We start from the raw sequence: 14,082 nt of genomic DNA on the forward strand, positions 1-14,082 counted from the left end.
TCCTTCTGGGCATCACAGGGCACCCGTGGCGGCACTGGAGCTGTGTAGTGGCAACTCGTATCAGGCTGCGGGGGCGGCGGGGGCATGTGCTGTCATCTCTGCTGAGAGAGGGGAGGAGCTACACGCAGGAGGTAGAAGGATGTGAAGGTGGTGATGAGTAACTAGCAGGGAAGCAAGTACGAGAGGATAGAAGGTGTGAACGTTGAAACAAAAAATGGGGGGGTGAGGTGCAGGTGAGGTGAAGGTCAGTGGGTGAGTGACAGAAGCAGAAAAACACTGATATGGACGGAGATCAAGAGACTGATGAGTAAGTGAGAAGAAGCGGAGAGAGGGCAAGAGACCAATATTTGGCATTTGAGAGGAACATTGTCGTCATCAGTTTTGTGTTAGTCACCGCAGTATTTTCAGGCAATGCTTGTTTTCCCCTCCAAAACAAATGCAAATGTCACCCTGTCCTTTTAATTATTTTACTGTTTTTTTTAATGTCCCTTTAGAAGGCCAAACAGTGATGGATGACTTTAAACCTCAGACTTTAATGGAATGCCTTCACCTTTCACCCCCACCCCCCTGTAGGCTAAGCTGTGACACTGATAAACATGGTTGTTTACAGGAGTTCGCTCTAGGTGACACTTAATGCACAAGTTTGTACCCCGAATTCTGGGTAACTGTAAACCGAGCATTATGTAATAGTACGAAAATAAATTTGCTGAAAGATATTTTTAAATTGTGGAGTTACTGTCCCAGGGAGCACAATTACACCTATGATAACTGATAGCACATGAAAAGAATGTTTTTTTTTACTGTTGACAAAATTAGAACATTTTTGTAAATCATGCTGTTTTGGGAGAGCGCAGCTAAAAAGAAAGACCATAACTCATTGTCTTGCATTTATTTAGGCCGTTTTTGAAACCATTACCCCTATTTGCTTCCGACTTTCAGTAAATGCTACCTCTGTGCCATCAGCACTCTACTTAAGAGATGATCTCACTCTAACTTTCCACAGGAAATTAAATGCATATTGTGCTACAGCTAATTTCCCATCACATACTGATGATCTAATCATACAATCTAATGTTTTGCTAGAAAATCAGGACACATTATTCCTGTAACAGTGTTGGCTTGCATTCTAAGTGTGTTAAGTTTAAAGGAATAGTTTGACCTTTTGGAAATACATTGTTCTTTCTTTCTGAGAATTGCATGAGAAGATTGATACCATTAATCCTAACTTAGCAACTGGAACTGGAAACAGTGAGAAACAGCTAGTCTGGCTCTGTCCAAAGGTTTTTATTTTGTTGTTGAAATATGCCCCCCCCTCCGCCAAAACAAAAAAAAAAAAAGGAAAAAACATATCTTAATGCAGAGTGATGCTGCCAAAGACTTCTGTGACCCAGACTCATTGAACAACCTTGCAGCAGTACTGAAATATTCCCCTCTTTTTGAAGTTTTTTAGCGAGCCTCACCCTGCTAACCGATCAGCAAAGGCCAAAGTCAGGGGTTGGAGCTCACACCTGTCAATCAATATGTGAGTGTGCTTCTGGTCTACTATTCCTCTCATGCTTCAAGCTAGTATTTACTGCTGGAAGACATCACTGCGGCTGTTTCCCAGCAGGGGCGAGGCATAACGAAACACAGATTGATTTGCAGAACTTGTATATTTATAGCTTAAACTGTACCAAAAACTGTAAAATAGGGAATTAGCGGTTTTGAGAAAACACTGATTTCATATAAAACTCGTATTCTTTCTTCTTTTTTGGGGGTTGTGGTTGAGGGTGTATCACAGTGATTTTATCATTTACCATTTTACAGCCATCTCTTTAAAATCAAATGCCAGGTGTAAGAATTAAGCAATATTAACTGAGAGGGTGTGCTTTAACGTCATTTGAGCACAACAGTCGGTCAGGACCGAGGTGCTTGTCCCAATTGAGTGAACGCGGAGCTGACGTTAATGCTTTATCAAGGTCTCGGAATTTACTGAACTAAATCAATAGCCTACTGCACAAATAAATGCTTACTTTTATCAACCACGTTATAACAAAGATGCTGCATTTTTTTACTCACACAGACGTAGCTTCTGCAACCGCAAACTTTTACATGAATTTTAAATTCACCGTCACAGCTGATGGTCTGCAAGCATCACTGAAGTGCTCAAATGACACTAAAGCACACCCTCAAGTTTAATATTGTGATTATACAACTATTACCAACAATCTAAAATGTATATGTGGAGTGATATTTTTAGTGATGAGTAAGGCGTGCTATCATGCTGATTTCAGCCCATTCTAAATGTCTTGTTGACCAATCAGATTGCTTGGTCAGAACTACTTGTTGTATAATCATAATTTTTCTATTATATAGTTTCAGTTCATACATAAGGAGTAACTGAAGTACATCATTCATTATCTATACTGCTTATCCGTTAAGGGTCACAGGGAGGTTGGAGCCAATTCCAGCTGATACTGGGCGAGAGGGAGAGACGCCTACGGGCAATTTAGAGTCACCAGTTAACCTAGCCTGCATGTGTTTGGACTGTGGGAGGAAGCTGGAAGTACCTGGAGAGAACCCACTTAGGCACAGGCAGAACATGCAAACTCCACACAGAAAAGCCCTAGGCGAACTGTGGCTCGAACCCGTAACCTTCTTGCACTGCTAACCACTGCACCACCATGCCACCAACTGAAGTGCTTAAGAACCTAAAAGCAAAACTATAAAGAAAAGATACAAATCTAAAAGTCTCCAAGGCATTTTAACACCTGAGGAAAATTCCTACTCTGCAATATGTCACAAGATTTTCTTTCAAACAGCTGAGGTCTGAGATCAAAGAAACACATTGTTTCTTTTCTCATGCTTTCATCATTTGAAAGATGAAAGACTATATAACCGAATTACAGCTGCATGATGGAATTCAGGCTAATGCTACCAGCACCAATTGCACATCGAGCAAATAGTACTAGTCACTTATGAATGCAGTAGAGGTGATGATCAGATGTCAATAGAATGTCAACAGAAAACCTTGCTACAATTTCATGTGCACTTAGCAAAACCTCTGAATCTCAGCCAGGACCAATGTGAGATTAAAATTAATTCCCAGTTTTGATGCAAACCTTGGCACCAGGTGTAACGTTTTGGATCTTGTATTTGAGCAGTAGTTCAGGAGAGTTGTCCTGTCCATTGCTGAGAAGGTCAAGGTCCAGAATGATAGACATGGAGGAGAGAAGAAGGAGTGCTGTGGTGTACTCAAGGTTAGAAAGAGGTAGTAGCACGTAACAGCACATGTAGATGCATGAGTATATGACAGGGATGTGTGCTTTAGTATCTCAAAAAAGGGGGGAAATTAACTAATTGGTTTCAGAATAAACATATCTCTAGTCTTGATTAGTATTGATTGAACTAAAGCACCTGCTGATGAGCACTGAATCTAAGTGCAACAGTTAATCTTATAGCTGCTGTGCATATACTGCCACGTCTGACTGCTCTATTTCAGCCTGACAACTTATGAGACAGATTTATTGAGAAGAAAAACATGAGAGCAGAGAGCAGGAAGTGACAGCCGTGGAAACCTAGAACTAGATGCTACATGTATGCTGTGGTAGAGGTGGAGGTGGGACTGTAACTGTAGAGGTAGAGGCAATGAATAGTGTATCATGACACACAGATGACATTGCCTGCCTGAACACGTTTTGTTGCATTCCCTCTGTTTTGCCATATTAAAATCATTTCACCTATATCGAAAGAAGAAAAGTCTCCCACTTGCCTCTCTAGTGGTATCTAGTGATATAGGGTGTTTTGATTTTATGTGCCAGGATAGGCTGGGCTTTAAAACATCCTGTACTGAAACTGCAATGTAATACAGTGGAAGTGGGTGGAATTGAATTCCTTGCGCTTACAATACTGTAATATTACATTTGTGAAACTAAAAGTATCTTAATCTTTCCAAAAACAATATCATGGTTACTCCTGGAGAAACAATGAAATATACTTCTTCAATATTTTCGGAAACACAAACTCAGATTCCATTCACCTCCATTATGCTGGGTTATTATACTGGTAATTCTCAGCACTGGATATCTAACCCAGGCACTAAAGCTAAACCAAGTGGGAAAAATATTTTGCTTGTGATTTGGGTGAACTAACTCTCATATTGAAGCACTGTGATATCCCACTTATCATAATATAGTAATCAGGTGCATACTGACCACCAGTAATAATATTCTGAATATACTGAATATTCTGGTGAATGATTCATCAAATCTACCACTCATCCAGTTCTAATATTTACTGTACATTGATTTGCTCCTGTGTGTACTGCATGAGTTTCTTTCTGTGGAGTTGTGTTTGTGTGTTTACACATACAACTGAATGTATTTACATGGCTTTTTTTCTGTGCACATGTGAGCAAACAGAGATTGCTGCAAAGCTTCACAAGCACCTTGTATGTGTGTGTGTGTGTGTGTGTGTATCTGTATCTTCATTCCATTTCAGTGGAATTACCCTGCTTCTTCATTAATACTGGGGCTAAATCAGCAGCTGACAGCAGCTGTGGCCGGGGCCATGAGCACTGATCTCAAGTAGATTAGGGAGGAGATTGTATGTGTGTCTGTGCATGCACACTCTGCTCCTCCACCCACCTGCCCTTCCCTCGCCCTGCTCCTTGTAGCCTTACCAGGGCCCGATCAATACACGATCCTGGAGCAAGAAATGGAGGATCTCGGCTTTATGAAGTCGTTACAGTCCCCTGTGCGTGCATTATGAATGGGCCCCATAAGGCTGTTGATAGACCAAAGGATACCAAAGCATGGCCATAACAAAGGAGAAGATGAGGTACACATTGCCGCAGTAGTCAGTTCCTCTTTTATAACATCATTTCGATTACCTTATTGATCAGCCTGCAGCACAACAGACAAAATCATAATCCCAAAACAGATCAGGGATAGTTGATTGTAAGATTAGTACGTCCCAGAATAACATTGCAGTGCCTGGGAGAGTTTGTAGAGACTTTCCACTGTCAAGAAAACTAAGATAGAGAGCAAAGGTTTTCATGAGTCTGGCTGAGAAACTGTGGTGGAGTATAGAAACTTGTTGTTGCTCTGATGGAGACCTTGTGTAGTAAGGCACAGAGCTTAATTATTCTGTCCATGCCTAGAAAAGTCTATTTAATGTGTCTCAAAGACAGAGGCTGACTGCCTTGGAACTTTGGCTGCTTTGAGAGATTTACATCTAAAACCGCATAGTGGCCATCACAGTACTGTTAAAAAAAAGTTCTCCATTGCAAATGAGCAGCATTAAAGCATCTTCTCTTTTTCTCTTTTCATGTAATATTCAGTTTGTTCTCTTGCCCAAGAGTAATGTAAAAGCTTGCTAAAAAGTGGAATGCAAGGTATTTGGCTTCAGAAGAAAACATAAAAACATCAGTGTTTGAAAAAGATCAGTATTGGTGGTTAAAGCTGGAAGAACTTTGAGCTAGAGGGCAGCTCTAACATTTCTGTGAAATGTAATTTTCAAAATCATCCCTGATTTTCATTTGATGTCTATCACAATCTCAGAAAGTGCATTGAGTGTGACAGTTGTTTGGGTAACATCAGCTCTAAATGTTGCTGCTACTGGTATCAATCAGAGAGCTTGATCATACCTAAACTTTCTCTCAAATCTAGAGTTTGTCTGATAATCACACGTGAATACAAAGAACAAACTGAAATTATCCCTCAAACCATGAATCCTGTTAGTATCTGTAGCGTAGCCAAACACTGTGCCACTGTAGCTTTTTTCTAGCTCAGTTTATTACCAGACATGTCCGTGTGCACATGATAAGTTAATTAAATTGTTAATTGTTAATAAACTAGTTGAGCTACAGAAAATTAATTTGCAACAATTTTGATATTCCGTTAATTGTTAATTTTTAAAACAAGAATACCAGAAATGGAACTGTAGATGTGTGACAGGGTGTCTCTCTGTAATATACTTAAAATATCACAGTATCACACGACCAACTGTGGACTGGTAAAGGAGGAGTGAGCTGCCTATACAGGACTGTCACTCTGCATATTTCTTGCTAGCTGGACACCCTCTGTGCTTACAGTTGTTTTTAAAAGATGCATTTCTTCTAATTACAATGCAAGAAATCATGGAGTTTAATGATTTAATCATAAGCTTATTCCCTTGGATTTAATTACTAACTAATTACTGGGTCAGACAAATACAGTACATTAATGTTATTTCTTTTCCCAAAGGCTGTGTCATAATTATATTAGACAAGTGCTTTGAGACTGAATAATGCTCACATTTACACAGACTACCTTCATCTGTTGGAGGAGGTGATTAATCAAGAAAACAGATTTTAGCAATAATCAAAATAATAATTAGTAGCAACCCTAGTTTTAAGCACCTCTAATGTAGCTTTCTGTGTTGCAGGTAAACAATAGAAAAAAATAAAATAAACTTCATTAGTATTTTGTGGTGCATTACCAGTAGATCAAGTGCTTGACAAAGCATGTGGTAAGTATTTTGTTGTGTGTCATGTTCAGGAGATTAAGTTTGGTCGTTAACCGCATTGACAGCTACATCGCTGTGTTTGCACTGTACATAGCTGTGCACATGCACACAAACATGCACACAAGTTTATTTTGAAAGCCAGTGGCACTTTTAATTTTCGAGATCTCTCCGTTTTTTGTTTTTTTTTTTGCCTCCTCACGTATTTTCTTTCTCATGCAGTTTCTTTCCCTTCTGCTGCCCTTATTCCCACCAGCTCGTCTGTCTCTCTCTCCCTGTTTTCTCTCTCTCTCTCTCTCTCTCTCTCTCTCTCCCCCCTCTCGTCAGTCCTCCTCAGCGCTCGGGTCACCTGTGTTGATTTACTGTCAAATCTTCCAGGATTATCGGTAATCCCACAGCAGTAAAATCTGTTTGCTGACAGCTGTGCTCCCTCTAACAGTGTTTCTGTTTCCTGCACACACACTGCCCTATATACCAAAAAAGGCCTGTCTATCCCCCCCCCCCGAAAGGAAAAAACAAAGAAAAAACATTAATTTTCTGCCTCAATGGATTCCAATTGACAATATTCTGCTCTCCTTTTCTGTGGTATTTTGTTGTATTTGACTGTAATGTGGGACTGCTTTCTGCTTTTATGGATTAGGGGGGTTGAACTGAATTTATTGGTGGTAAATAGGTATGATATTGGGTATATTCTCACAGGGTCACAGATTCTCCTGTGGGGGTTCACCCACAATTCATGAAGCCTGCTCTTTTTGAACATTACAGAGGATGACTCACCAGTAATTTAGCTATTTCTTTTCCAACTTCACCCAGTCGGCAGGTGTTCAATCAAATGAAAATATAGTCATGGATTTGTGTACGATCTCCTTTTCATTGCTGATAAATTGAAGTTGAAATAGAAAATAAGTGAGAAACAAATTGGGCCACACACACCTTAAGATATTAGTTTTATTGATCCTGCTGTCCCCAAACAGGCAATATGTAATATTACCAGAGTATGATGCTATAATATTACAGTTTTGCAGTGGAGTGCTATTTATTCACTTATAAATAAATATTTTTCAACCATTATTACACTGGAAAATGATCCGCTATGGTGGCACATTGTGAACAACCTAAAAAAATGAAAACTCTGCAAGACACGTGATAAAATAGTCATTTTTGCACTTGCATGCATGTCACGTATTTGTTGCATGTATATGAGAAACCTCCAACCCCTGTATTTCTTCCCTAGGTGGTGTACAAGAACAATGATATCCGCTTGGAACTGTCCCGTCTTGCTCGCATTGTGGACCCCAAGATGAAGCTCCAGGGTGACATTGTTTTCAAGTGCGAAAATGTCCCCACCCTCGACCCCATCAACTTTGAGACCCCCAACTCCTACCTGGCCTTGCCGAAATGGAACACCAAACGCGTGGGATCCATCTCCTTCGACTTCCGCACCTCGGAACCCAACGGACTGATACTTTTCACCCACGGTAAGCCCCAGGACCGACGAGATGCAAAGGGCCAGAAGAACAACAAGGTGGACTTCTTTGCGGTGGAGCTGCTGGATGGAGGGCTGTACCTGCTGCTGGACATGGGCTCTGGGACCATCAAGGTCAAAGCCACGCAAGCTAAGGTCAATGACGGCGCCTGGCACCATGTGGACATCCAGAGAGACGGTCGCTCAGGTAAGGTTGGGGTGTTGGATTCAAAGAAATTTCAGATTTCAGTTTTCTTCACAGATGTTTTGCAATTACATACTTGTAGTTCCACAGTTTACCAACATTAAGAATTTGATTTCTGTCACAGTTTGTTAAAGTGTTAAAGAGCTGTGATAGCTCTGTGTTTGGAAAAGGCACTGGGGTCTTGTTATGTCACTGTTTTTCATTTTCTCTCTCTTTCACACACAAACACAAACACATAATCAAGAATGGCTTCAATCAGAAAACTGAACTCCTAGCTTAATTAAAAATATGTTGCCTTTGGCCATGCAGTATATGAATTTATAGGCAGAGAGCTGACAAGGCAAATAACAAACTGCTAGAGAACAGAGTAATCAAGCTGTGAGAAATAAAGGTACACTACTGTGCAATATATCCTAAAATACTGAAAGAAGAATGACTAATATTTTCTGCAGTATTGCTCTAGGGACTTGGCGTATATCATTTTGAAGGAACTGTGTGTCATCATTTATCATTCCAAATGGGAAATCTGCATTTTTGGGAATTCATTTATAAAAAAGATCCACAGTTGTTTTCATTATTACAATAATTAAGCTACTGATTATTTTGTCAGTTCACCAGTGGTTGCTAGTCTCTAAAATGGTAAAAATAATGACAAATGCCCATCCTCAATGCCCGTCATTACTAAAGTCTAAAGTGCTGTTTTTGGTGAGCCTGTAACTTTCCAAATATTGCCATCACCACATCATTTTGTCCAATACTTGTTTGTTTTCACACTTTACGGCCAAGTAACAAATAACAGCATGATAACATGCTAACAGATAGTGAAGACAGTTACATCACTCATGCAAAATGTTAGCACTGTCACACCTAACATGTGGACCTTATTTTATCTAGCATTTAGCTCAAAGCATGCAGCATGGGTGTGGACTTATTACTTAAAAGTTACTCAGTGGCTTGAAAGATAAATATTTATCTTATTTATCTATATTTTTATTTTTATTAAAATGTAAAAACTAACTGAATAATGAATCAACTAATTGTTATCAAAACTATACCAAAGAGGTGTTTTTGAAACAATATTTGAGTAGGAACTAAAAACAAGAATCATGAAAATGATTGTAACTGATACCATTCTGCAATAATTATTATTGTGCAACTACTTTAAAAGAAATGGTTTAGGTTTATGGAAATTACAATACAATAATTACTACAGTGTGTAGACTCACACTAGCTGCTTCAATAAAACTGCACCAGCAGAGAGAATCAAAGTTGTAATCGTGTTACTGCTTATTTCAGCTTTTTCCTTTATCACATCCACGGAATGATGTAAATCTCCTCAATATATTAATTTCAGCAATGATTTATTGCCAGGATAAAGTCATACCTCTCTCTAGATAGCTACCGAATGTGTTTCCCCTTGCCTCCTTCCATCTGTATGTCCTCTGACCTCAAAACATGGCCAAATACACAGAAAGTATTAGAAGAAGATTATATTACAGAAAAGGGTTAGAAACTTCTGTTGCCTTGAGCTCCAAACCCAACACAATCTCTGCATTAGGTGGGATCCTCCAGAGGACTCGGATGTGTTAGTCGGTGCTACAGCCTGTGTTATATATCAGGTTAGAGCAGCCAATTTAGCCGTGTGTCAGAGCTCACTGCTTTGATTAATCACCGGCACAGCCCCCAGTGCGATAGCAGAGTAGAAAGTAGGATTTTCACAGGGAAAAAGAGGAATGAGACAGATATATGGATACCAGACTGAGCGATGGTTAAGAACAGGCATAATCACACTTGTGGCTTGAGTGAAATGTTAATAGGAGTTGCAAGTGAATTAAATTTCTTGTCCACAAAGAGCTCTTGCCAAGATCTCTCTGTCTGGCTGCAAGGTGAATGTAACACAAGTAAAATGTGAGAACTCATATTACAGCGTTTACAGATGAGCTAAATTTGGGCTTTATGGAAAAAATGATGTTTTCATGCTTGACCTCAGTAAGGGCTGATGAAGAGGTGCAGAGAGAGGCAACATTTTACAAGGAGAGATAAGCTGATGTTAAACCATCTTTCTTTATTTAAGTATATATTTTTCATGGTCCAATCTGCAGTTATTAGATCACATTAAAGGTATACGCATTTGTAATTGAAAAGTGTCACATAATGAAAATTTTGTTAATGTTTTGAATTCTAGACCTGTTTTCCTCCTGTGTTCACAGATGTTAAACTAAATCTTTTCTCCTCTTGGCTCCCAGTGGAAAAGAAAGAGAAGAATTTAACCTCGTAAATACGTGAAATAAACTGCACTATAAAGAAATGTTGATATAGTCTAGCTGAGATCACACACAATGTCTGAAATGATTTGATCTGATGGTGTAATTGTATCCTTTTGGAATATAAATGAGGGAATCAGATGTCACTGCACCTTTGCTTTACAAATGCAGTTCTGGAATTGGATCTGCTCTGTTATGTTGTTCTGACAATGCATGTGTACAAGAGTAAGTATGTGTCTTTGTTTTGCTAATGATCTGGCGGATTTACATTCATAAACCTTGTGAAATCAGCTTTGTGCTGATGCATTTGAGGTTTAGGGTTCGACTGATATACAATATAAATCTGTCTCGGGGAAAAGAGACTGTAGAGACACTGGGCTCTTTGTGCTGGTGTGTTGACCGTACACAGTGACCTTGTGACAGTAGGCTGGTTATTTTGTTGGATGCAAGGTTGTTTTTGTCTCTGCTCCCTATTCTGTAATTTTGTGACTCAAATAGAGTTCCCATGAAGAGAGTGTTACAAAGTAAGTGATCAGTGCAATTTTGCCTGCCAAACTTAGGTTTGCACCTCCACCTACTCAGACCTCATCTTAGCACAGACACAGGCGTGTTGTGCTATTTTTGTCGGCCTCTTTCACGACTCTGCTGCCGGTGTGCCTCAGCCCCGCGTACACTGCCACTTTGTCAGAGCCTTTGGTTGCAAAATTACTAAAACTCTACCCTGTCATTTTTAACCTTTTTTCACATTGATGAATAAAAATGGGGCCACCAGTCTCCCATGTAGCTTGAAAATATAACTTTTAGCCAGTCTTAAAATATCAGTTTTGTGGAAGTGCCAAATACTGTAAATTCAGGGCAGTAGATGTCACTTGTTTTCAGTGGAGTTGCTGTTATTTCAGCAATTTAACAGAAGCCTGGGCTGTTTTCTGGCAGCAAGCAAGATATGGAAAATCACTTAACTAGGAGAACAGGACACTTAATTTCTAAAAATCCAACAAGAAACCACTGACATTATCTTACTCCAATTTTTTATATGTATTAATAGGGGTAGATTACATGGCATGTTGACATGTACATGTACGTTGCATTTGTGTAGTATTTAATAATGGATTTTTCTTCCCTCCAGGCATCATCTCAGTAAACAGCCGCCGGACACCTTTCACAGCCAGCGGGGAGAATGAGATCTTGGACCTGGAGGGGGACCTTTACCTAGGTGGTCTACCTGATAACCGGGCGGGTTTGGTGCTCCCAACTGAGCTCTGGACCGCTATGCTCAACTACGGCTACGTGGGCTGCGTCCGGGATCTGTTCATCGACGGACGAAGCAAGGACATCCGGCAGATAGCTCAGTCCCAGAACGTGACCGGCATCAAGCCCTCCTGTAATAAGATGACCGGGAAACAGTGCGACAGCAACCCCTGCAAGAACAATGGGGTGTGTAAGGAAGGATGGAACCGCTTCGTCTGTGACTGTACCGGGACTGGCTTCTGGGACAGTACCTGTGATAAAGGTGAGCCTTCTTTACAATCACTTTCCTCCATGTGCTGAGTGTGTTTTCTCTCTTATAGTGATAACTTTTAAGTGTTATTTGGTGTGTCAGAGGGCTTATTGATTTGATACAGAAAGGATTTTTAGAAGAGGTTTCAGCAGCTGTGTAAGAAATGTGTTTGTCAGTGTGCTTATGGAACAGTGGTGTGATGTGTTCGTGTAGATGACAAGACTCAGATACGAAGTAGTCTTACAGAGCCAAAATATCTTTTGTACCCTCCTAAATATGGTTGTAAAGTGGCAATGAAGTAGCCACTGTCTGCTAACAATAGCTTTTCTAAGTAAGTGGACAGTGCTCTGTTTCAGCAGACAGGCAGAAGTGTGACTTGGGACACTTCCCTTATAATATTTATGGAAGCTTTGCTGAAAGATTTAATAGGATTTCACTTTTCTGCCAAGTGGCTTCGGAAAAGCAATGTTTTTTTTTCTCTCTTGCTGGGGATGGTTCTGGAGTGAAATTGAACTTCTCTCTGGTGGTGAAATGGGTTCTCCTTGTCTGGGTTTTAAGAGCTTGGACGCATTAAGTTTTTATGAGACGGCAGAGATAGGGACACTCCTAGCTGTGGGAGAGTATGTTATCTGACTATTGTTCAGATTGTTCTTGACTTTTTCACTATTTTGCAGAGCTTTTCAGGGGTTCAGTAGAGGGCTTTGAGTACTTTCCTAAGAACCTGAGGTGTGTAACGAAACATACTTGGAGGAATAATGAGCATCTGGAGAGAAGGTTGCTACAACCAGCAGTAAATGTGTCTATAGGGGGGTGGCTACATGATAATGTGTTGTTAACATTTAAAGAAAAACAAAGGAGAATAAGGATCAACATGTTTCTTCCACTGAAAAAGGTCTGTTGTATAGACTATTATATGGAGACTTGATTTTTTATGTTACCAACACTGTAACATTAAGAATTAAAAATCTGAGCAACCTACAGTAAAAGTTCATAAAGTAGCTCCTCTTGGAAGCAGATGAAATTCAGAGGAAGCAAAACTTAGACACACGTGTTCAAAATATACAATCATAAATAATAAAAATAAAAGTTAATTTTATATTGCAGTAATGTAGAGTACATGTCCTGTCCCATCCTGAAAGAGCTAAACTTCCAGTGGGAGCTGAGTTTGGGAGTTGTGGCTGTCTGATGGAGTTAACCTCGTCTTAGCCTGACTGCTGTGTCTATTTTAGTAGCAGTCCCATGATGTTGTATCTGCACAAAAGGGGAAAAGAGGCAGCTGTGAAGGCAGCAGTGTACTGGCTAGGAAACACTCAAAACAGAGCCAGTGTGCCTCACTGACCTTCCACCCACAGGAAGAAAACATTATGTCCCTAACACTCCATACAGTCCTCCCTCACTTCTTCTCCCATCCTGATCTGTTCCCTCCCACACGGTGGCCTCTGAATGGTTGTATCTCTGCATTCAGTGAGGGCTGTTGCCGTTGGGTGATAACCCACGGGACTGGGGGTCGGCCCTCCAGTTCAGGAACTGTAGAACAGAGCTTCAGTCTGTTCAGCAGTTGTTTTTTACTCCGCACAATGAGACTTGAGATATAATGAAATGTGCTGATGGTGGTAATGCTGTCATGACTGAAATATTTCCTCTGGATTTTAGTTTCTTGGTTCAAATGGGGGTTGAATCTCCTCCTAGTCAATTTGTAGTTGTGTAGCTAAAAACTGAGATAACAAGTTGACAAACAGGAAATTAACCCACAACAATTTTAATAATCTTTTTTATCTTTGTGAAGGGGCACACCACCAATTCTACACAGAAAAGTCAGTTTATTAGTCATGCAGAGTTATATAGAGCCTGTGAAAACAAGTGTATAACATCTGGTAGCTCTGGAGGAGCTTTCCAAAGTTTGAAAATTTTAAACAAATTTTTAACAAAAAGCCTGCATTACATCATATTCCCATTATACAACAAATCATGCTATTTGCTCTGTTTGTGGGGATTGGCCCATACTAAGAACCAAATATCAGGATATCTCAGCCCCTAGTGCCTCAACTCTGGCAAATCTTTTTTTTTTTTTTTTTTTTTTTTTCAATAATTTGACTCTTGTGAGTCCCCCAACCTTATGGAAATTTAACAATAAAATAACTAGAATACATTACATATACAACTATTC

At 39.9% G+C, this 14,082-nt stretch overlaps 1 protein-coding gene across 1 annotated transcript in view; it reads left to right on the forward strand.

Annotated features, from left to right (window-relative positions):
* nrxn3b (neurexin 3b) overlaps positions 1-14,082 on the forward strand; it is a 120,514-nt gene that overhangs the window by 77,110 nt on the left and 29,322 nt on the right. The window contains 2 exon segments of the mRNA XM_051071983.1: positions 7,718-8,156; positions 11,544-11,927. Coding sequence (XP_050927940.1) covers positions 7,718-8,156; positions 11,544-11,927 — 823 coding nt within the window.

This window comes from Lates calcarifer, linkage group LG7_1 (assembly GCF_001640805.2).
Source record: "Lates calcarifer isolate ASB-BC8 linkage group LG7_1, TLL_Latcal_v3, whole genome shotgun sequence".
Taxonomy (NCBI): domain Eukaryota; kingdom Metazoa; phylum Chordata; class Actinopteri; family Centropomidae; genus Lates; species Lates calcarifer.